Genomic DNA, 25827 nt, shown 5'->3' with positions numbered 1-25827 from the left:
AAAGCACATTACTTCCTTTGAACTCCGGTTAGCTTACGTTTTTATTTCCCTCGAAAGCGTACACCGTGTAGAAAAACAAAGATAGGGAATGTATTATGGCGTTTTACTTTCATGGTTAAGTGTTAATTAAATGGTGGAACGCAAACGTGAATTTTTAGGAGTGTATCTATATTTACACTTTAGTTCAGTATACTTATTCCTTCATTAAATACGAAACTACGGCACACAATATCAGCAGTCCGAGTAAGCAAATAACAGATTTTTGTTGATAAATCACTTAAACAGTATTATAATATTCTCGTACAGTACCCAAACGGGGGCCATTTAAATATTTTTATCAAGCAGCGAATCAAGAAACTTTATGAGAACCTGTAGCAGGTATTATCATATCATTTTCATGAAACAAATACCTGCCGAAATGAATTTCATGAATTCATAAAAACCCGGAACAAACTGCCGCACCTTCCAACGATAACGCGAAACCCAAACTCGAAAATTCCGTACAACGGTGTACACGTATACAGCATTGCGACACATTCAAATGATCAAGCTGAAAATTCATTTCCCAGCCAGCAAAAGAATCCACGAGGATTCCTTAAAATTCTCCTTCCATTACCGTTATCAAATTTCATAGACCCCGATCTGAATTACTGAATACCTTTCCTTTCGGAGCACCAACGTTAACCCTACCCGGGGAACCCGAAAAGAGCGGAAAGAAAAAAACGAGGTGACGAAACTTTTATCAGTTACGGTACAGCTCCGCCGTCCCCGCGTCGCAGTCGCCATCATCAAACGAAAAAATCCTGGCAATATCGTCGTGGAAAGGGGAGGAGATGGCCGTGTAAAGGACACTGCTTGCTCGGTCGTCGAATAAGTTCGTCTCAGCGGGCAAGAACAAACACCGGGTAAGAAAACGAACATGCTTGAGAAGGTGTCGGACAATTCAAACAATAAGAAACACTCGGAGATTTGCAAACTGCGAAGATAAAAGGGGCAAAGGGTGTCGAGCGAGGAAAAGGGAGAGGCGAACACAGTCAGCGAGGGAGAGAGGGGAGGGAAGGATCGAACGAACTTTACAGCGTCTATAAGTCTCGTCTCTGTCCCCTGTTCGGGACCCGCAACTCCACCTACTATCCACGATTTCTCCATTACCTGGTGGTCTTTATTTTCGAGCCATTACCGACGGTCTATTATAATAATGCGGAATTCGTCGTCTAAAAGGAGGAAAAGAGAAACGGAGGCGGTAGGCGGCAGCGGCGGTGGCGGCGGTATCTGGCCCCTCCGACCGCCACTCTAAATTTTACATCTAAATTGAATCCTCCCCTACCCTTTCTCGGCCAGCCGAGCGGCTCGGTAAGATGGCGGACCTTCGGTCATTGGAGGGTGGTTGCCCGGTTATTACCGGGAAAAGTAAGAGCCCGAATAATATCATCCCGATAACCGATTTCCTCGCGAAGTTAATTATTGAACCGTCCCATCAACATGACTTACGACCGAGGTCGCCGCTGAGGACCGGTGACTGTAACTTCGCCCCCGAACCCGGGCCGGCTCTGCCTCATCTTATCTATCGCAGGCCGGATACTTACAGATACTTCCCGGCCAGTATAAATCAGTGCCGGAGAGTCGATCGGACTCGATCTCGTCGGACGGGCGATCGGCCATGGGACAGTTTTGAATTTAGACACCGTGTGGACAAGTTTCTCGGCGAATTGTTGATAGAATGATCGAAGTCGCGAATGAACGGGAGTTGTTCATTTTTTTTTTATTTTGCCCGCGCGAGTGATTGATTCGATTGTTTTATACAGAACTGTTTAACCCCCTGTCCTATGATTTGTTTCTTGTCTATGATCGATATACATGTACATAAACAAATGCGTGTATGAAAAATGGTTAGATAGGCATCTCCGCGAGATGCAGTGTAACGTTAAAAATAGTTAGAAATATAGACACTTGAGAATTGAAATGTAACAGTTAAAGTCAGATTCAGTTTTTACCGAATTTTCATCGAACCAGTAAAATTCCACAAGACTTTAGATACTTGGATAGTTTAAAATAACAGATATTGATTTCGTAAACTTAGAACTGTGTTCTCCATACTTTTACTTGTTTAATCTAATATTAATTCTTTGTACTCGAGAGGTGACTCTCAGTCACCATTTGATTTGATATAACAAAATTACAAAGTGTTGTACGTAATATTACGTTTCGCATAATGCATGAATATGTGAAATATTTCTATAAAGTAGCTTTGTTTCTTAATTGACGTATGTTTTCTCATTAGTTCGTTTCAAATAGTATCGTCTATGTTTCATCGAGAACTGTCGAATGTTTCAAAGGATTAACTCTCGGATGACGAACAATTTTGAGCAATAATAGAATTTCTATTGCACGACGGTTTCGAGAAGGAATCGTTGAATTTCATTGAACGAAAGATTTAATCTATTTAATCAAAAGATAATTAGAGAAAATATCATTCCTATTGTTTCTGTCGTGTTTCTCCTAGTTTCCGTGTTTAAATTCCTGTAATTGTCAACTGTTCGCGTTTACGAAACAAATACATTTAAACTTCAGCCCCGATCTGTTATTGACTCTAACAACTTTTAAGTGAAACAGGGCGTGCATTCAAGGTACACGGTACACAATTTAGAATCACATTAAACGTCTTACTACGGCGTCAAGTTCTACAGACAATTAGGTTTGCACCGCCTTCATACCATGTAAATTATCCCGGTCGTTTTCCGCACGATCGCGTGAACCAAGTATTTTTTTTTTCTCCTTTCTTTAAGGGAATCATTAACTTAATTACACCCGCTTTAATGCCTTGAATCGTTTGCGCGGCAGGGATCATCCGCCCTAACAAACAAGAAATCAAATTGTTCCTTCGCAATTCCATTTGCCAACTTTAACCATATTAAGCAACGTCAATTGTTCCCACCCTTGGTTGCAATAAAATGATTAATGAAGTTAGCCTGGAAGCGAAGCGTTTTACGCGATCGATTTTCGATTGAAACTTAAATATTTGAAACGATCTTCGCGAAAATAATACCGGAATAGAACATATTCCATCCAGAGCTTCCTAAATGCAATTAGCTCATTTTTTCTAATTACGTTTCGCGTTATTTTTAACAGTTCAAACGCGCAATATTGCACACAATACGCTCGACACGAAGAAATGTACAAAATATCTAAAATGTTAAGCTAATCTTTTTAATTATGTTCTTACAAATTTGAATTTATATATATATATATATATATATATATATATATATATATATATTATTAATAATAAATATTATTATATCATTATTACACACAATATATACAATAATCTATAAATTATTATTTGTTTCAGGTCTCGAATGTAATTCGACGCAATGCATTAGTATGCGCCATTTGTTCGACGCCGGACGATCTCGGGGCTGCTTCTCTCCTGTAATGGCGATTATAAACCTCGACCGGAACGGTAACGCTGTCGTACGTAATTATCGAAAATCCGTTTAAAAGCGTTCCCTGTAATATCGTTTTCTGTTACAGACGGCGTACGTAAGACGTCCGACGCGTTTCACTTATTAACATCTGCGCGCGAATCGATATCGGCCATAACGCAACGTTATGAAGCCGCTCCGGCATCGCGGACGATAACAGCCCCCCTTATTCCAATTTGCAATTTACGCGGTCGAGCATGCGGCCGGCTGCATTGTACCATCGATGATATTTTCCGGTGTATCGATTATCACGACGAAACGATCACCCGCTGAAAATGCCTTTTACCGCGGAGAATTCCGCTGAATCGAGACGATTCGAGCAATCACGGCATCGCAAGACGGAGACGGACACGCGAGAAACAAGTTAACACATTTTCGACCGGCAATATTACGCAGAAGCTATCCTATACGTCATTGATTGTTATTTCCTAATTACATATGAAAGTGAAACTTAATTTCAGTTTCAAAATTGCAATGTGAATCTAAATGTACTTCGATGTAGTTTATTTGTACATAATGAATTGAAATGAAACTTTTCACATGTCTTTTATATAACTTTGAATATTTTGCTCTTGCAATATTCCGTATTGCTCTCCGTTTCAATCGTTGAGACAGTTAATTCAAGTGCAAACATGAGTTAACTCGTGATTGGTAAATAATGTTAGGCCCGCGCGTCGCGATCTGCAGTGCTTCGAAGAGCCACTTTCTGAGGTCATTAAGCTTCCTACTTCGAAACGAATGTTTTTCTTCTATATATATATATATCTATTATATTATTATGCAATGCGAACTTCGAGCACTGATATCTAAATTCAAAAGCTGCAAATGAATAATATGATTATTCAAATAACGAGAGTCTAATATCCGATTTTCTTTATTCCAGTATTTATGACTTCGCTTAAAGAGCGTCGCAACCGAAATCGAAGGAAATAAAATCATCGTTGAATTAACTACACGGCCGATATGCGTATTGACAATGAAATCACTAGCGCGGGATTAACCTGGCGCGCGGCAACAGCTGCGCAACTAAATGAAACAAACTGTGTCCCTGCGTTAGGCTCATTCGCGAAATTAGATTTCACGCGAATCGAATCGAAGAAAATTCGGTTGGCGCACACCTGGACCGAGAATTGTCAAGAATGCGTTCGACTCGATTCGAACGATGAATAAATAATCCCCGGGGAGTCAAAATTGTCTCGCGAATTCCTGTGCGTCGCGAACCTTCTCTAAATAGTAACGATACAGATTTGGTGAACGCTGCACCGTTTATTACTCCGTTAAACTAATCTCCAGACCGAAAGTGAACCCGCGGGGAACCTTTGTTCGCGGAACAATGCCGCGAGGGGAACTTTCGAAAGTCGCGAGTCATCGTTTCCCGCGCTCGAAGCGTCAAAAACCGAAGACGCGGAGTCGCATTCCCGCCGTGCTAAGTTAGTCACCCGCGATTCCGTCTCCCATGGTAAGTGCATTGTCCTCGACGGAGACCGGGCGAGCCGCAACGCGGAATCCATTAGAATAATGCTGAGTAACGTTTGCCTTGTCGCGGGACACCAAAGTCGGAAATCTGAAATTCTTTGCAGGTCGGAATTAGAAATGCAATACTTTGCACGGACTAGAATCGAGAAGCTACTATTCTTTGCTGGTAGAAACCGAAAAGCTAATATTCTTTGGGAGCCAAAATCAAAAACATAATATTCCTTGCAGGTTAAAATCGAAAACCTAATGTTATTCGCAGGCTAAACTCGAAAACCCAATATCCCATACGAACCAGATTAAAAACACCCAATATTCCTTACATACCAGAATCAGAGCTTGATATTCATTGCAGGCCGTGACAGACGCAACAATAGCATCATCAGAATCACCAGAATCATCGAAATCATCAAAATCAAATCAGACAATTCTTCAACTATCCAGCAATTCACGCAAAACAACCGAAAAAGCTGAAACTAAGAAAACAAGAAAGGAAAAGGTCCACAAACTATTACCTGCAAACATCAATTATCACGTAAGCACCCGAAGAGCATTAGAATCCACACAGAGCTAATTTACGATTCGAAATCCGGCCAGCAGACGTCAGACGGCCGGGCCGGGCTAAACAGAGTGCAGCGCGCAGGAGGGTTATTGTTTTGCATGCGTTTCCATGCGCAAGTATGTATGCACGCGGGTTACCGAGCGAGCTTGGATTCGCTTCGGTTTTTTCGCAGGAAGCTCGCAGGGTCCTCAGGCGGGCCGCATCCTTTCCTGCACCGTTGAACCTCTCATATCGGTAGCCAGACCGACCGACAGCACCTCTAACCACCGTCACGATCTCGCGCACGTTGGAACCGTTACCCCCGTGGCCTATTCTATATTAAACAGTATGGTAATAGGCGCGCGCGAGCCGCGAAAAATGAGTAACAAGAATACACACTGGCCGGGACTGGCTTGTTATTATGCAATAACTTACCACCCTGTGGCAGCGGAGCCCTGTCATCCTCCGTCCTCGTAATGCCCCATGTCTTCCCCGGACCTCCGGTTTACCGAAGCAGCGAAAAAGAAGAACGCCGACCGGTCTAAATGTGTTTTATGGGCCGGGCAACGTCTCTATCACGACATCCGCTGAATATGCATGCCCGGCGTTCGTACGTCGCGCATAATCCTCGCGACGGATCGGCCGATGCCCGGCGATAATGCGATCGCAATACGCCTGCGGGCTGCAGCGAGCGATTCTCGAAGGACACGCGCGTTAAGGGGCCGAGCAACCATCGAACCGTGAAAAGATTCAACGTACCTGCCCCGCTTTTTTCCACCCGTGGGTACAATATTTGGTAAAAAAAAAAATTCGAAGCTTTCGTAGGGGACGTTCAACAGCTTTTCGACTCCAGTTTGATGCTTCTTTTTTACTACCGGAGGGTACTAAATGGTAAAATTATACGGCGTTACGTCGGCAAGGATATTCTCAGTATGCGGGCAACGCCGAAAGTTACCGAAGTGCGAGGAATACAAAATTCTCGGGGTAAATTCGACAGCGTTATTTTCGTTGCGCGAATGATGGAGATCTTTGACAAGCCACCGCTTCTACATTTGTCGGTATTATTAGGAGATGTGCTAAGTGGATGGCAATCTGTTTTCGTTCGGTTTACCGTGGGAATTCTGAGTTTTCCCCGTTTAGCTTCTGAGGGTGACGATGCGCGAGTTTAACACTAGAAATACCGAGCACTGAAATTGACTTCTTGAAACTTCCGTAGAAACTTCAAGAGTGCATTTATTGAGACTTTAATTCATTCGTGAATCAATTTGCATATTGCTAAATCAATTTCTTTAAAAATTCCCAGAGAAGCATCTGCTGTTTTTTTAATAATCGCGGAAAGAAGAAATCTGGAATGGGTCATTTTGACCCGTTCGATAGTTCTAGCGTTAAGAAAGTAACTGTAAAGATCAATCTATTGTTACAATTCTTATAAGGATTACGTATTAATTATGTTAAACGCTCGATTAGTCCAGCGTTAGGAAAACTGTGCCGATTGCGTACGAGTTTTCACGAGTGTTTGCTTAACAGTCGACGCGGTGAACGTTTTTGAATGACAACTAAATCACCCTCTCGGCGATTCGAATAGGTGTAACGGAACAAATCGGGTCTTCTCTCGCGTTTATGAAGGCGAAGGGTAGAAGTGCCATTAGCAAGGCGCCAAGAAGCTCCAGTAAATCGTGTCTATCGTGCACGTCCATGAAATTTCGATAAGGCTCCGGTGCACATAAATTTCCCCGCGAATATATCCGTATGACGAATGCACGAATACACTCACTGCCGCCTTTCCTTATCGATGCACGCAACTGCACCTCCGAACGATCTGATCTGGCTGAATACTTTAAGTGCTTATATCGTGCTGGCGCGTGATTCAGCCAGAAAAGGAAAAAAAAGAAAGCTTTCTGAACTTTCCTTGCCCGCGATCACACACACACACACACACACATACAAACATGGGCGTTACTTTTCACGACGATTCGCCGGTGTAAAGACATCGTTTCGCTTCTCGACACTTAAATTTCCTGACTGCTTCGACGAGATGGCACGCGTGAGTGTAATGCGAAGTAATGCGAGCTGTGCTTGACCAAAAGTCACCCCTAAAACTTGTTTATAAGATTAGAGTAAAACCATCTATAACGCGATTAAGAAATTGTCGAAAAATAATTTTGATCGAAAACAATATAATCATTTTATTCTGAAAGTATGAAATCTTGATCGAACTCCCCAAGAATCAACTAATTAACAAAAAGGATAGAATTGCTTTCGTTGTCTATCGCCGATTTCAGAGCGAGCGTCAACGTGTTAAACAAATTGTACACCGCGGATTGCTATTTATCGAAACCAGTTGCATTCGCGGTGTGTACGCGCAATACAATTTGCAATATATTTAGTAATATATAAACAAATTGTGGAACATGTATTGTGTCTAAGCATGTATAACGTTTTGACACTTTTATTTCTGATATTATATTAAATGCGAATATAAAGTATATGTAACGTAAAATTTTATGGACGAGATATTTCGTCAATATTGTTCGTAAGGTGTTAGGGACGAAATATCTCGCAAAATAATATTGTTTGCAAAGTGCTGTAAATGAGATATTTCGTTGCCCAATATTGTTCACGTGAAATATCTTAGTTTAGGGAATATCTTACATTTCGATATTTCAATATTTACCACTGGATTTTAGTCATCGGTTAATTCGAATATTCCATTGAAAATTATAGAACCATATGGTATAATATTCCATTTCTATATTAGCAATTAGTTAATTTCCACGGTCATAATTACGATATTGCATCGCGAGGTATCTCGTTCATAGTAGCGAAAGGGTTAATGAAGTAGGAGAAGAAATAAAACGAGAATTACCGAGCATTTAAAGAAAATTAATTGAATTGAATGTGAAGTAGAATTATTGTATGGAATCGCGGGTTTTGTTTTATTATATACTTGGAATTCACGCGTGATGGGAGTATATAAACATTCGCTGCTTAGTTACGATTATTCTGAGCAGACTTTTATTTTTTCACTTTATTGGTTATAAAGATCAAGAATAACAGGGGAACGTTCACAGAATTTTATTCTTTTTTTTATATTGCTCTTAACTGACTGAAACACTTGATATAGAAAATCGAATTTTATTTCATATCGGTTTTACGGTGGTTGACTATAAAACTCGTATTTTGCATAAAACTTCGTAGCCCGATCGTAACGATTCCGATGGTTTCATGAACCCGCATCCGCGCGTTTCATTAAAATTTCGTAGGCAATTAATACGGGTTTAAGTTTTTATTGCATCATAGTGTTGGGAAATATTAAGAGTGCCATTAAAGATATTATCATTACGATTCAACGAAAAACGAGTTAAATTTATATCTTAAATTAAATTACTATATCTTAAAACATCGTTTCATTTCCTTCGCGCCGAATTAGAGGATGGAACCATCGAATAATTAATTATAAAACAAGTACAATAATCACGCAGTGTTATCGTTTAAAGAAATGTTTAAACGCGTTTCATATACATAAGAAAAATGTATACATAACCAAAAATCATAGACATCGATGAGAGAAACCTCTTTCTAAATAATTATCTTAATGTCTTATTCTTGTATTATCACAACATCTTTTGCCGCCTCTAAAGGTCTATTCAAAGTATCAAAAGCAGAATAATGAAAAGATCTAGAACGTACGAATTATTCGTATCTTTCACCACACCGAGATTAACGAGTAAATTTCTCACCTCTATTAGTCTAATTTTCTGTTAATATTGGGAGATTTTAGAGGAAAGCTGTATGCGCAAGCCGTTCGGCTTCCTTTCGCATTACACGAAATTTGAAACTATGAATATTTTAAAGTTAATGAATCCATAATGCAAATATTCATCGTGTTATAACTAATTAATCCTGTGAACTAATCTCATCAAAATTCTCTTGTTGTTGCGCGACACACCGCATCATTAGAACACTTCGTCCAACATTCCTAATCACACCAACAAACAGAACCAAACTCGCAATCCTTAGTCAGAATAAGAAAAGAAGCTATCTTACGATAAACTTGTCCCTCACGATTTAAAAACAAATTTCCAAATCCGCTGTAGGAGGGGTTAATTTCATTTAAAAAACCTCCCATTAAGTACACACAAATGTTTACACGTCCGAAGACACGACTCAAAAGCAACTCCTTAGATACAATAAGAAACATAAAACTCTCTCACGATAAACTTGTTTTCCTCGATTCAGAAACAAATTTCCAAATCCGCCGAAGGGTCAATTTCACTCAAAAAACCTCCTATTAAGCACACAAAAATGTTTGCGCGTCCAAAAATACGACTCATCGATAACACTTTAATCTTCGATAAAGTAAATAACCCCCGACCCGAAACGGGGACCGTTTAAGGGTCAAACAAGCGGCCGGGCTCGCGAGAGAGTCAATATCTCAACAAGCCGCGCCGAAATCCGCCGGCGAACGCAAATAGCCTGATTCATCATTAAGGCGAATCCCGTAAAGTCTCGAGCACGCGATAAGATCGAATCAACAAGCCCGCGGCGGATCTTTTCAATTACCCGGACACCCGTGGCAAGAAGCTAACGAAAGGATGGAGAATGCCAGGGGGGAGGCGGGGGAGGCGCTTGTAATTGCAAGGCTTAACGGCGATACACCGCGTTATCTCTAATAACAGAACTGTCGTGCATCAAAGTTTCCGCGTGCGGCTCACGCGATTCCGATCTACCGGCTGGATTAGCCGGGTCGTGCGATGCTTGAAGAAGGGGTGTAGCCCTCGTCACGATAGAACCTCCCGTCAATGTCGTGCCGCGTCCAGGACATTCGGACATTCTGGTTGGAGAAAAAATTTGGTCCGCGGAACCAGTAATGGTTTTAACACTTTACCGACCGGCCGCTCAGCCACAGATTCACCCTGGCGCCGGCTCTGTTTCGGTTTAAACGCACACCCCCATTCGCTCTGTCTTTCTTACCCTTGCACCCTTCTCACTCGTATCTTTCGTCCATAGTTAAAATTCTCAGACTAAGCGTCAGTTATAAAAAGCCGATTAATAGGCTATCGGTCGGTAAAGTGTTAATTGTTTGCTCTGGAAAGACGTGCCACACGCGTCGAGTTACTTTTGTTCTAAACGTAAGACAGGATTTTATAGGCGTCAAATAAAATGGTGAGAACTCGTTAGAATAGTATCCCTTTTAATGCAATATTCCTCGCTCGGAGACAAAAAGAATGCCCTAAGAAGGGACTGTTTAGCAGGAGACTCCCTCTTTAAGTCTAATATTCGATATCAAAATATTGATATCATCCTTCCAAAGAAATGTGGATTTTCATTTTTGTTGAATTAGTGTTTAAGAAATAAGACACATATTAATGAAAACGATTTGGAGTGTTATAGCTATTCGTCATAGAGTATGCACGAAACAGCACAACATAGATCTGCGTAGAACACGCTTGTCCAACCTGCGGCCCAAGACAATTATCAATGCAGTCTAACAGAAAATCATAAGCTCGCAAACTTTACGGGATTGCAACTGAAAAATCCAGTAACAATACAAATACAAATTCAACATGCTGCTAATTTACGTGCAGCCCATAACAACCAGTCTTCTTCCAATGATGCTCAGAGTGGCTAAAATGTGTAACACCTCTGGTGCAGAATGAAAGAAAGGGAAGTTGTGAACCGCATCCTCCGAACAGGTGGCAAGGATAATTGAACGATTAAACGCGTCTTCCAGCCGAAAGGACTCTTAGACTGAACGTACAACGAGCCTGGACGAAGAGGATCAGCTGGCTGAACGTATACGTGTGTATACGTGTGTAGACGGTTGGCTGGACGGGTGGAAGGCGTGGGGGCAATTAAAAAGTTTGATTACCTTACGACGAGTGATGTTGAACTCACGGTTGCAGCTCTTGCAATGGGTGACCAGGCGATCGTTCGCCCAGGTCGCCGCACCCTCTTGCTGCTGGTGTTGGTACTGCTGGTGCTGTTGAGCGTTGTCAGCGGCCTCCCGTAATTCGGCGGCCGCCAATTTGGCCGCGCTCAATTGTCCCCCAAGTTCCTCCAGTGTTCGTTCCTGCTCGGTGCAGATCTCCTTCAGCGCGTAGTGCTCCTCCTGCAGCTCCAGGTATTTCTGGAAACACCGGGGTCAGAGACGCCTCGAATTACACGCTCGACGCCTTCCGCCCTCCGGGACGGGAAACTTGGCCCGGAAGCACCGCGCGTCGCGGACCTGCACGCCCGTCCTCCCACCGTTTTCCCTCGATACTAATCGCCTATCGGAGATACTTCGGCCCGCGGACGATTACGAATCGAGATGCGGCGACAATTAGCGAGCGGATCCGATTTTCCCGAGTTCCCGGAACTTCCCGGAAAGATTGATAAAGTTCGGGGAGGCGAGAGGGTGGGCGGTCCGCTTGGGGAACGGGGATAGGACTGTCTAATGGGAAAATCGATGAACGGAGCTGGGAATGTTTGTTGCCCGAAGAGAGAGAGACGTGTATCGTTTTGAATTAAGGCGAACGTGGGACTTCGGATTCTTTCCGGGATCCCGGGAATTGTTGGCGGGGTGACTTGAAGTTTGGAACTTAAAAGTTACTCATGCTTCCGGAGCGCAACGTGTTTGATATCGGTGAAGGGAAGGGGTCTTCTGCTACGACGGTACTTTCGAACATCGATTTTTCTTTTGTCGACTGCTGTAGGGAAATATTTTTAAATTGACGTTCTAGGGATAGTCGCGGAGGAAGTCGAGCGACGTGGGGAATCGTTGATAGGTAGTGCAAAGGAAAAATATTCTATGGGTGGCTTGTTTGTATTTTTTAATCGATTGTTTCGAGGGGATGAAGATAGAAATTTAAGCTGGGGGGTCGGAAATGTATCAAAGACCTTGAATGGACAGACAGTTTTACGTAAAAATAATATTGCGTGTTCTTGAAATATTTTTACCGCCATGGGAAAGTCATCCCTTATAAGCTAGAACCAAAGGGCTTGTTCTACAATAAACTCGAAAAATTTCTGATCAACGTTTATCGTGCTCGACGAAAATGTTACGAAAATGTAGGAGCCTTTGTCAATCTTTGAAATTACTTTACTTATTTAAAGCCAAATGTTACTTTTTCGTTATTCATTTCTGAAGTGAGCATAGAATATTTTCCCTAATATACCTACTATTAATGATAAAATAATTATAACGACCGTAGTTATAAAAGAAGTCAAACAAGAGGAGGTTAACATGCCAAACAAAAAATTATTCCAGCGATTGCCAATTTTTTCGTTGCAATTTTTATCGTAAGGTATGTAATTAAACGGAAAAGAATAAATAAGTGTGCAACATGGGACAATGGTCGCGAAGGGTTGTAAAAGAAATCACAGAGCAGGGTGAAAATGCACAAGAAAAAATGATTCCAGCGATTGCGAATGTTTTCGTTGCAATTTCCAGCCTTGCCGGTGTACTTAAATAAAAGAAATAAATGAGCGTGCGATGTGGGTCCAACCGTTGCGGGTAAATTCGATCAAGCACTTCGAAGGCATCTTGTATGCACGTTCAGCGGAGCAACGTACCTCGGACACCCGCCGCAACTGATCAATCTCCTGATGTAATTGAGAGATCTTCTCCGCGTTGGAAATCGATGCTTCCTGCAAGGAGGTCCTCCATTCACGTTCGACTCGCAATTCCCTCTCAACCCCGGTCGCCCTTGCCTCCCTCTCCGCAGCCTCGGCGTCCAAAATCCTCACCCTCTCCTCCGCGCCAGATCTCACGCCGTCCATTTCCTTGCACCTGATTAAGCCAAACCGCTGGTACTTAACCGTCAAACAAGAGCCCGCGATCTCACGTTCCGCGGAATATAATTTCGGTAACGCGAACAATTCCCGCGATCCTATCTCCTTTTTCATGACCGACGCAAATGGAATGGCGAATTGGGCGTGCGCGGATGAGAAATGAAGCTGATGATGATGAACCTGGATTGATACTGATTAAATCTATGTCGTCGATAGACTGCAGATTTTATATGGTCTTCATCAGAACGGTAAATATATATATATACATCAATCGATTCGAACAGAGAACATTTTTCCGAACCCGTTCAATAAATACATTCCGTTATCTAACACAGAAACCATTCGCCGAATTGCATTTGAAAAAATCAACTCGCGTGACACGTACAACCGTCTGCAGTCCAACGATAAATGCTAAAAGCAAAGTCACATAAAAGAAGAATCCACGAATGCACGTGTTTTATCGTCGAAAACCACCCAGACCAATCGCAAAGAGATACAAGCGTTTAGCCTGTAACCATTCTTTCTTGGTGGAACTATCCGCGCGTAAGTAGCAACCGCGGAATTCGGGGTGTACTTAAGGCACTATCTTGCGATCATTCGACAGCAAATTGAGCTCACAAAGTCATTAACGTGAAATGTTAAAGAGCCTTTCCATATAACAGTGATGAACGTTCCGCGGAGGGTGGTAATAATTAACGGCGCCGAAAAGCGAAGGAAACAGTGTCGGTATAAACCATTCACGCCTAGTCCCGGCGCTGGCTGGCCCGCGCGGCCGAAACTCGTTTTAACTAATTCAATAACCACGACGGTCATCCCGTTTAAACGAATTCGCGGGCCGCCGCAGTTTTTCTGCTTGGCTACGCAGAAATATTAAGCCTCGCGACGCGCGGCCGAGTTACGGGAGCGAAGATCAGCTCCGCCCCGGAAGTGTCCCCGCTCGAAAGTCTTTTCCTATGATTATTCATGACCGAATATCATTATCCAACCGAAGAAACGGCTGGAATGTTTTTATAATGGCTCTATGCGCCGGATTCACCCGGCGAATTCGGCCGGGGCGAGCCCCGGCCACCCCCACTGCCCGTTTATTTTTCCGACTGATTCGTAATCCAACGATTAACGCGACGAAAGTCCGACTTACCTTGCGCATTATCATAACCTCGATATTTCGCGGAGAACAATGGCGAACGAAAGTTGAATAGAACGATTTTCAACGTGGAATATCCTTGGCGAATTGGAACGACCGCGTCGAAGATACCCGCGTCACAGGCGATCGCTCGTTTAACCGTATATAAGAAATTCCTATTTTCTTTTTTTTATGCGTTCTCGGACCGCGGTTGTCGAGAAGTCGACTGAATTGCCTGAAGCCACCTTCCCAATGTTGTTATGTTGTTTCTGTATAAATGGCCGGCGAAATAATTTGCGTGTTACATTAGCGCGATTTCTCGTTCGGTTGAACTTCTTGCTTTGGGGAACGCGGACCGTGTTAACGGGGATTTGTCGCATAGAAAATTGGTTTAATTGGTAGGATTCATTTAATTATTTGCTTATGCCTTATTATTGGTTGCGTTGAAATTTCGGTCGTTATTCTATTCCGTGTTCGTCAGTTGTTTTGTGCTTTGGTCTATGTTCAAATACGATATTGAGAGTACCGATTAGTAAATCAGCGTTTTTTCGGTGAAACTTGATTTCAGAATATTCCCTGTATTTTCGGTTTATTGTTTTGAATATTCGTTGCGTTCAATCCTCTTGAAAATTTAGCAAAACGTCCTGTTAAATGTTGTATCCAGTTTGTTTAGTACAACGAAAGGAAATTGAACAATTTGTTATTGTTAAATAATATTATATTTAATTACATTATACTGAATAATACTAATAATAATATATAATAATAGACTATCCGAAATCGATATAAATCTTTCGCCAAGCATTAAGATAATCTAACATTATTTTACTTATTACTCATTGAGTCAACATTAGTAACTAAAGTGAAATATAAAACGTGGCAAAAATAAAGAAAGTAGAAAAAACGTGATTTCTCATCGATAAATAATCCGAATATCACAAGTGGGAGTGTAGCTTCAAGCAACTCGATATTAGAACTGGATCAACTCGTGCACCCCTATTACAAAGCAAAGATGATCTGAGGGTAATCAAATGGAAACTATTTTCAGTCATAAATTTATTTTCCGTTGCATTGGTACAAGCACACGTAGTGTATTGGTGGATTATAACGACCATTTGCTCGATGCTTATACATAATTATATTTATAAAGAGAAAATATAAATTATACTCGTATGGCACTGTAAGTCTCTCGGTGGAACGTGAACGGCCGTGCCGTCTGTGAACGCACAAGCGGTAAATGTAACGATAAACGAAACAAAGGTCTATATATGTATATATATATCTGCATATATATATATGCATATATACCAAATCAACAACTACGAGAAATACGTTGTTGACAATACAACATGATTCAAACATGATCGCAAGTCAGTTCCTTAAATACGACAAACTGATTCGCCGATTTTCGTCCGAGTCGACTAACGACGATCGCGATCGACGGGTACAGTTAAACACGAGCCTGGTACGATCAAAAATTGGAGGGAGGGGAAGAAAAGCAAAAGGGGAAACGTAACCGGGAATCGATAATATCCTACGGTTTTACGTTCGACAGCTATCGACACACGTTACCCAACGTTTGGTGAGAATCTACGAATTATTGCGGGAAAACACGGACAACTCTATAACATCGATACTCCATAATGTATACGTGACTGTTAAGAAGTAGCCGTCGAGTGAAGGTTTGCCAACATCTCCGTTAACGATAAAGTCATTCGCGTTTCCTAACTGCATCTGGTATCCACTATGCTACGCTAAAGATCCGATCGCGGTACGCGACGCCTAAGTAAAAAATAAATCGCCTCTAGCTACGGCCGTCGCGTCGAGCGTATGTGACCGGTCTCCGTTCCCCGACGTTCGACTCCGCGGTGAATCCGTCGGGCGACACGGGGCTAATAGAAAATTTCTTATCACAACAACTAGACTTTTCGTACGTAAACGCTAGTACGTAACAACGCGGAAAAGGTTCCTCAGTGTTTTAGTTCGTTTCTGTTCGCCGTGTCCCATGGAGCAGAAACAGAGCAACGAAGAGATTTCTTTTTATTATATCATTCTCGATTAAAGAACTTTTAATGGGATGATGATTTTTGCGCGGGAACTTCGTTACCCTGGAAATTCGACTGTCATCTCAACGTACGGAGATACGATGTGAACGATATCAAAGATGATAATGCTCCTCGGAGGAGAATTATTGAACGCTGAATTTTGTAACTGATGTACGAAGGAATGTGAATTTTATGCGTTCTGGTTAGTTTCGTTGAATGTTACGTTACGAAAGTAGAGAAATGTATGAATATTTTCGATACACTTACTGAGAATCGAGTATGGCAAGGAAATGATCAGAGTTGTGAGATTTTGAAACGGTAGATATGGTTCAACCCTTTGTACTCGACACAGTTTGTGAATATTAAAGAGTTGTTACAGAAGAGTCGTATATAGATTGAAGAACGGAATTATTGTATTCGAACGTTCTTTGTGTTAATGAATTGTACAATATTCGATACTGGATATTCAATCGTGTAGTTTTGCTAAATTTTGCAAATCGAGTGTAAAGGGTTGTAATAAAGCATCCAGGATACCGAAGTTCTGATCGCTACTTGCGTGATGATTCTAAAACAATGATCAAAAAGGTACGACTAAGATGAACGAAAATGGTACATTCGTGAAACTCAAGCGAGACGAACTGTACAGAATCATTACGATGCGATATTGAATGTAACAATCGTCTCGGCTACGATCTAAGACCGATGATTCAGTCGTGCTTATGAAATACATAACTAAGACTAATGAAAGACAAATAAACATACTTTTCATCCATTTTTTGGATGCTCTCAGTCATCGATAGCGTCTTAGCCTCCAATTTAGTGATCAGTTCTGTCTTATGCTTAAGCGAGCCTTCGCACTCCTGAAATAAATTCTGTATCAGTGAAAAGCGAAAGGCATCGTTTCGTTTCTCGACTGGGTACAACCCTGAAATCGTACAATGCGTAGAAATATCATAATACATATACATATTAAGTACATATGTAGAACTCTTGCGGCTAGTCGTCAGCCAGTAAACAGTTGTTTTGGTGTTCAGTGTGAAGTGGCCCTCGAAAAGTAATCGAAACGACGTAAGAAACTGTGCTTTGGGTGAAAATTAGTCGGGGTTGCATGCAAAGTGAATGGTATTGATCATATCTCAGGAAGGATCGTCGATCATCCCTCGACAAACGTCATTCTGTCTTGCGGCTGATCATGGAAATTAAAAACTGCCCGAGCACGATATTATTGTTCCAAACGCAAAATTGTCGATTCTGAATGTAATATTCGTATCACTAATGAATATCATGGAAATACATGCAAACGTACGTCGGTGGGCAGCCATTTTACTTCCCACCAATTCGAGAAAATATCCTAACGAAATAGGCGTTATTCTAACGAAATAATATTAATGAAATTAGAAAGTACAAAGTAAAGTTGATATAAAAATTTGAATACCCCTAAATGTTCACGGTCCAATCGCGAAACGCATTACGAAATAACATCGACGTAAATGTATCGTAATATATTCGTCGCGGTGACACGGTAGGTCGCATTAGATAATAAACTGTGCAATAGAGAATGATCGTTGCTGGAATGACACGATAATTAAATACTTCTGTTCGAACGAATCGCGAGTCTATGCGGGAGTAATGAACGTAATCGAAACTCAATGGAAGGCGAAATACGTGGCAATTGAACCTCATAAAGAGCGTAATATAGTAAAAACTTCTATTGACGTTATTGTCTTCGATAGTTTCGATATATAATAGCAATTTCATTAACAGCGCAATTATGCATTAACAGAGCACAGCTAATTTTATATATATATATAATATATATATATATTATAGAGAGGGGGGGGGGGGGGGGAGGAGAGAGGGAGAGAGTGAGTGTCGCAATTGAAACACTTTGATAGAGACTTCATTAGAAGCGTATTGATGCGTGAATCCGTTTCATATAATTAACCGTAATATACTTCGATTGATATCTGTCAATTTTCTACGCGTTTCGTATATAGGAAGTTCCGTAAGAGAATTCTAATTATAATTAGCGATTTGATATAGTTCGTATCGTGTCGTGTGCACGATGCTCCTGTAAAGTCCAATGACATCCTCGAAAAAATCATCCTAATCGCCGATCGCGTCGCAACGTTTAGGCTCACCGCTTCAGGTTCAAACGTGTCGTCCATCGGTGACCCCGTGGAACGCAGAATAACCGTTCAATATATATGTATATCCCGACAGAATGAAAGATCAGGAACCTCTCGAGCGGCCAGGAAAATATCGAAAAATAGAAAATCACATTTTACAAAATTATATACACAACCGGTCCGCGCAGCAACGTGCGCAAATGCATAGATCGTTCACGTGCAATTGGACGTTTCAGGAGCACGCTGGTCGTGTATAAAAAAAAGGATTACGTTCGATACAGCCTTAGACAGGATTGTTAAACGATGCGTCAGTGGTGTACAGTATAAAAACCGTTCTCGTTAAAGGCAAAACCGTTTTATACATTCGACGGCTGTTGTTGGGCCGGCTCGGTAGCCGCGTTAACCTCGCCGTTGCATTTACTTTGCTTCTGACTGTCGTCAGGCTTCGACGTTGCCTTGCCGTTAGTGCCTTTCGTGTCGTCTTTCTGCGCCGCGCTGTTATTAGGGGGATCTTGTCGATTGTTAGGGGATTGTTGTTGATCGTTATTGGATGATTGGTGATCGTTAGTGGGCTGACTGGCGGACTTTTGCTGGCTACTAGCGGGCTGTTGCTGATTGTTAGAAGCCGGTTGCTGGCTGTTAGAGGTCTGTTGCTGTTTGTTACACGGCTGTTGCTGATTGCTAGGATGCGGTTGCTGAACGGGAACGTTATCTGACGACGGGCAGCCCCGCGGCGACGTGGGGCTGGTTTTGTTAAGAATCGATTTAGTGACACTACTCGGCGTGGTGGGGCTACGAATACTGTCCCCGTCCATCATCCGGTGATTGTACTTCTCGAGGTTATGCAGGATCTTGCCGATCTGATTGGTCTTCGCGTGCAGCCGGCTCACCATTTCGCCTTTCTGTGTTAATTCGTGCTCACACTCCTAGAATGGAAACACGTCCAGAAACAAGGAATCGAAGAGCCCGCGGCTAACACCCTAGTGCCAGAGGAGCTCGCGAAAAAGAAGAACCTCGATCGTTGGGCTTCAAGTTTTAAACGGCGTATGGCGAGACGACGGTGCGTGGGTTTCTAACGATACAAAACGTATTATTAGGAACTGAAATACAGTAGAACCCCCTATGGCGCGATTCAAATATCGTCGAAGAATAACTATAAAAGTAAGATTCTCCATAAGAAGCTGGTACAAGCAGAGAACCGGCTTAATTCAAGTTGGATCGGTAGGTTCCGGCTGAGATGGCCAGATCTCATTTAGATTCTCATATATTTATATTTTCAATTGTTTTTAGTGGTGTATGGAATCTTACACAGAAATCTATTTAATTATTCTTCTTATCTGCATTTGCTTTCGTAAATATATTTTCTTTTGTTCGGTATTAATGATATACATGATGTAGCAGTTCTTTTAAGAAAAGCGGGCCATTTCTTCTCGGCTTACCCTATACAAAATGGTAATTTCTCGCGAAATTGGCAAACGTGAAACCCTGTAACACGGAATATGTTAATCCTGTTATAGGGGGTTCTACTGTACTGTCGTCTCGCGGAAACCCGTTGATATCGAATTCGACCAATCGAGATTGTTCCCTTGCGAGGTGTAGACAACGCAAAATGGGAGCCGTTAACGAATTCTGTAAAGCGGGTCATGTTAAAACGGAGCGGGGGAGGGGTGTACTGAAAGCGTCTCATTCGAGGTGCAATGACGGGGAAGATATGAGTCGTGCATTAAAAAAAAATCGTAATCGCAACGAGGGTACGAGCAGCGATCGATCCTTCGTGAAAGATTCTTCGCCAATGTCCCATGATCAGCGAGGAAAATTGGTTTCGACGGTGATCATTCAGAGGAAATCAGAATTTTGATATTGTTAAGGCACACCGCGTTACGATTAATCTATGAGAAGGAGTATAACACATCACCTGCAGCTTTTTGTACATCTCCAAGTTAATCAATTTGATCTCATCGAGCTGTCGCCGCAGCGATATGATCGTGTCTTGTTTCTCGTGAATGTCTTTCTCCAGTAATTTCATAGCCACCTCCATTTCCGATTTCATACTGATCTGTTTCAGAGAAAATTCGTTCGTCAGACTTCGGACCCTATCGTTGGTAACCCGGGAATTTCTATAGCGCCCCATGATGTGTACCTTAATTCTGATTTGACGTTACGTTCAATGTTAGTTTCGTTATAAAAAACAGATCAAAGATATCGTTCATTTAATACGCAACCGTACCGAATACTTGCATAAAAATATAGTGAAAATCTACGGTAGATAATATGCCGGAAAGAATCCTTCGTCTACAAAAGAATTATTGAAATAATGAATTTTTAAATTAAGATACAGTTTCTGATCCAATTCAAATTCCTTGTATCATTGTTCAGACAATACTGAATATCACGTGAAAAAATTAACTCCGAACAGGACTCTATCTTGTTCGATTGAAAGTATTCCAACAATTTCGATTCATTTTCACATAGTCAATCAATCCTTTCTAAGGACTACAAATTTATTTCCCTCAGTCCGACTATTATCTACCACCCCGTACAATAACGTGAATTTTCATGTCGCGAATCGACCGGGGGAAAAACAGCCAGAATGATCTGTTGAACGGTAATCCGGGGTACGGAGCGCTCGCTAATCTGTGGCGCGGAATATTAAAATAATTCTCGACCTGTAGTTCCAATTCTTTTTCCACGTTCTGTCGCATTTTCTTTTCGGCCTCCACTCTACTTCTCAGTTCCTCGATCTCTGCTGTCGTTTCGGTGATCTTAATCGGCGGTTTGCCGTTCTGGAACGAAAACGATTGCTGCAAATGTCAGCCACGCGGCCCTTAAACGAATATTCGTACCTCGTTAGTGTCTTTGATCTCTATCCCCAGTTCTTTCTTTAATTGCCTGTTCTCCTCGTGAAGCGACAATATATTGTTCTTAGCGATCGACAGATCCTCCTTCATTAGAGCGTTCGTGGTCGTCAGGGACTCGACTTTGGCTTGGAGGTTCGTCACGGTCGCGCTGAAATCGACGCAAAATACAGTATCACTGCTTTGGGTCGAGTCGCTTCGGGTTGCATCGTAAATGCAAATGATATTACTTTAAATGTCGGTTCAGCTCCTCGATGTAATTCTTCTGGTCGAGAACGGTGGTCATGTTGTCATTCTCGACCTCGTCGTCCGGGGACTCGCCGGGTATGTGATTGCTGTTACGCAGATACAGCGAGAAGTCAATCACGCCCTGCTGACAATCGAGATCTTCTTCCTGTCGCAATAGTCGCAAACGGTTCTTAGCCGGTTAGAGGATCGCTCTCGGTGATCATCCTCGCATAGAACTGCAAGGATCTGAACTAACCTTCACGCAGAAGTTGCAGTCGATCACGTTCAGGCCCACCAATAAACCCATTATAACGATCGCTTCCTCGCTCATCATCAGAGCGTCCGGCTCGAAGTACTCGGACAATATGTCCTCCTTGTGATCGATCAGCACTTTTAAATAATCGGCTAGCTTTTTTTGCATCAACGCCATACGCAACCACGCTCGCGCCCTACCCATTGCGGTCCTGAAAATGTCAACGCTATCAGCCGTGCACTTCTCCCGTTGAATGTTTAAGAACCTGAATCATTTTTCTTTCCTTTCTCTTTGCCTTAGGTGAATGGCAGGATTGTTGTGGATGAAGGTTTGAAAAATGATTGCGGATGATGCAAGGATCGAAGGTATCCTTGAGAAAGAATTTTGATTTTAAAGACGGCCAATGTGTTTCTATGTTTGGGAAGTTCGTTCGTCTCAGAATGCAAGAATTTTGTTCGAACGTTTTGTTTGCTAATGTACTAGAAAATATGGGGGATGTAATTAGAATGGTTAGTTGAACTTTACGGCTGTGTATTACAGGATGTCCCGTTTACTACGAATTGAAGTTCTCCTTTATTTCCTTTATTCGTAAAGAGCAGAACTAACGAGCAAGGTATATTCAAGAATGTCCCGAGACGCGACATTTGAATGACCTTCGTCACAAGAATCTTTATTAGATTCTTACTCGCAAGCTCGGTTACCGTGCAGCTTGTTTTAATGTCACCGTTCGCCAATAGAATAGATAGATGCAACAAATATTCCAATAAAACTCTCCAAATAATGAATTAAATACTCGATTTCCAATAGCTTTTTGTACTCGAATACATCACAAGCTTGCATTATAATAATTTACACACCATTCTTCCAAAGCAGAAACTTTTATACAAACGTTTACTTCTTCGAAAAGAAGGCAACGAACTTTTAGACGAGATGCAAAGGACAGCCTGTAAATTCCCATGAAAACTCGTGCCACGAGGAATTCAATGAAGTGATCGAAATGCTATAAAAGTACTCGGTGAAATGTAACAGCGTTAAAATCTACAAAACTGCCGATTAAAGTGACATTTTAAGTTACAAAATGGCGAGAAATAATGGTGTTATACCTAACGGTAGGTAGATCACGAATGCTGGACGTAATGTCCTGCGCTTCTGAACAATATTTCTCAACGAGCTGAAGTATGTCCCACAGCTCCTTCTTGGGTCCGAGGAGACCCTGAAATCGAAGGCGGTTAATGCCGTTATCCTTTAACAGCCTACAACGTAGCCCGGATACTTGGAAGGTATAATTTACCTTCTTTGGCCGTAAACCGTGTCTGAGTACGTGCTCGAGAACGATGAAGAAATGTTGCAAGGGCATGTGATCGGAGTCGAGCATTCGACTGTATTTCAATGACGTTTCGATCAGCTCCTTGACGATCAGCTTTGAAATGTTAACGAGATTACTCCTCTCGATGATGACCGGGTCCCGTGCTGCAAAAACAATAGGTTCTTGTTCCAGGTGGAAGACTAGGCAATAAACTTCTTTCTACTCATATTAAACCATCATTGTAGTCCCATTATCGTTATCCTCGTTCTTCCCCGGCAACATTTATGCGGAGCGAATCGGCTTGCCCGGTATTGCGAGGATGATATGAGTGCGAATATCGACGAAGCGCAGCGCAAAATCATTGACAACTGAAAGGCTGTGCGGAGAAGAGAGCGAAGGCAGTTCGAAAGTTGAACATAAAAGATAGATTTCGATCGCAGAAAAAGAAACATTAGAATGATGCACTAATTCGAAGTCGCTTGCGAAACAGTGTAGAACGGAGCATCGAATAGTCGAGATCTACGGATTCGAGCATCTTCGGATTGAGGTAAACGATAAAAAAAAACTGCGACTGCGAACATCGAACAGATCTGAGCAAGCGTTCAGCAATTTAAAGTAAAGAATATTTACAAAACTTTAAAGGAATGAGGTATAAACGAAAAATCCGTCACTAAATCTTCTTTCCACAGCTCATTCACGAACTACTGCAATTACATAATCTCACAGGGAATAATTTTAAGTTGATTCTTAAAGCTATATCTACTTTGCTACAAGGATTAAACAAGAACAACTTAGCTACCAAGAGTGGATATCAATCTGAAATTCGCAGAATGGCCGCAGGACCCTTTAAGTACCCCAAAAGATTGATCATTACTTCATCCTCTTTAACCCAGCTCGCATCTAAAGCCCTCGACTATCGACAAAATGAAAGACAGTGCGACGTCCTTGAAACTCGATGTATCACACTAGTCGTCAGGACACGATCAAGGCCAAAGATCAAAATCATACTGATCGTAAATAAAATTTTCAAGTGTGATCCCGCTAGCCCGAAAGTCCCGAGTGAGAAAGTAAGAAAGTGAAGCGAATAGGTGCGAGAACACCGATTACAGACACAAGCTGGAGACGTGCTGCAATGGTGGCGGGCTTGGCGGCATAAGCTCTCGCTGTTCAGGAAGCTGTTGCTGTTGCTGTTGGCGATGATTTATACCACTGAGTGCGAGGGGCGGAGACGGTGACCGCTGCATCGAGTACGGCGACGATAACTCGACATCCTGCAGCTCTTTCAGACAGAGCCAGTCGCCGTCCACCGACACCCGAAAATTGCACAGGTATATCGTGTCCTGTGCGCCAGCCATATCTTCTTCGAGCATGACCCCGTCGTGATGCACACCACCGTGGTCGCCCGGTGGCCTGATCTTCAGACCGTTCTGGGATTCTTGCCGCATAGAAGACAGTAGACTTTTCTCCCTTTTGATATCTCCGATCCTCTATTCTTCCTTGGATAGCTCAATTTATCGTTTAGCTACCGATCACTTCAGCGAGCTAACTCAACGTCTATCGTAACAATGTCACGAAAAACGGTTGATCCTTCAATCTCTCTCTCTCTCGATGAGAACAATGAAAACTGAGTAACTGATCGTTTCGATCCCTCGATCCTCTTAATGAACGACCCTCGAGTGAATTGGTCTTCGCCTCATTTAGCCCTTTTATTTTTAATAAGGTCGATCAGCTGATAGCACGAAGATCGAGTCTAATCGCTCGGTTATCGCGCTGCGATTATTCGAAACGAATTTTATTTCGCCCTGCGTGTGGATCTGCTCGAAGCGTTCGCGGTGATTCCTCCTTGTTACGTGTTTGTTCGGCGGACCGATGAAGCGTTAATCCGTGTGCGTTGCAATTGAAATATAGACACTGCGGTAAAAGCGATGAAAAGAAACCCTTGCTTAAGCGGAAAAAAACGGCTCGCGAACGATTGCTGCTACATTGTAGCCCGACGCCGCGCGACTCGATTCTCACGAAGAAAAGGGACACGGAAATTGACGCACAGAGGGTGGAAAACTCGCGTGTTTCGTACGTCGATCGTCCACGAAAAATATCACGTCGAAAATGGCGAGCTCGCCGGCGAAAAGTAATATTGATTCTCCCGCCGACCTTACCTCCACCTACGATAATCAATATTCCCGCTTTAGGCGGTGACTGTTGCGTGCTGACATCTCGTGGTGATCGAAAAACGTCGGTAATGTAGGATACCGTGGATCAGCGGATTCCACGAATAAATATTTACGCGTTTACCGCGATCGTATTCGTGTAATTAAATGTTTTTTTATCCGTACAAACATTTACACACTTATTTTTTGCTGAATCACTACAGCAGGTGGAAGTCTGTTATCCAGTATTGAATTTATTAGTTTATTTAGTTTCGTTTATAATTTGCCAAGCTGAAAGATACATTAAAACTCCTTTTCCATTATTATTGAAATGTATTTAATTACGTTTAAGGACATCTTTCTAGTGCTTTAAGGGCAAAAGAACGTCTAAACGCGACGAATCTAACGAACTGTTAAAATAAAAGGTAGACAATCTATTCACATATAGAGTCGTTAAAAAAAAATT

At 42.1% G+C, this 25827-nt stretch overlaps 1 protein-coding gene across 3 annotated transcripts in view; it reads right to left on the bottom strand.

Annotated features, from left to right (window-relative positions):
- Positions 1-25827, bottom strand: part of LOC116429717 (RUN and FYVE domain-containing protein 2) — a 31827-nt gene extending 6000 nt beyond the window's left edge. Inside the window, exons 1-11 of one of the 3 annotated variants that reach the window (XM_031982976.2) lie at positions 24326-25817; positions 23200-23378; positions 23012-23121; positions 21912-22119; positions 21658-21821; positions 21416-21578; positions 21239-21355; positions 20488-20628; positions 17206-17303; positions 13057-13273; positions 11372-11629 (exon numbers count right to left, since the gene is read on the bottom strand). In XM_031982976.2, coding sequence (XP_031838836.1) covers positions 11372-11629; positions 13057-13273; positions 17206-17303; positions 20488-20628; positions 21239-21355; positions 21416-21578; positions 21658-21821; positions 21912-22119; positions 23012-23121; positions 23200-23378; positions 24326-24659 — 1989 coding nt within the window. In that variant the 5' untranslated portion in view covers positions 24660-25817. Of the gene's footprint in view, positions 1-11371; positions 11630-13056; positions 13274-17205; positions 17304-17572; positions 19499-20487; positions 20629-21238; positions 21356-21415; positions 21579-21657; positions 21822-21911; positions 22120-23011; positions 23122-23199; positions 23379-24325 lie in introns of those variants that run through there. The other 2 variants (XM_031982987.2, XM_031982996.2) reach the window with 2 other exon arrangements.

The sequence above is a fragment of the Nomia melanderi genome, chromosome 3 (assembly GCF_051020985.1).
Source record: "Nomia melanderi isolate GNS246 chromosome 3, iyNomMela1, whole genome shotgun sequence".
In the NCBI taxonomy this organism is placed as follows: Eukaryota; Metazoa; Arthropoda; class Insecta; order Hymenoptera; family Halictidae; genus Nomia; species Nomia melanderi.
The sequence above is the reverse complement of the archived record's forward strand: the minus strand, read 5'-3'. Positions and strand labels throughout refer to the sequence as shown.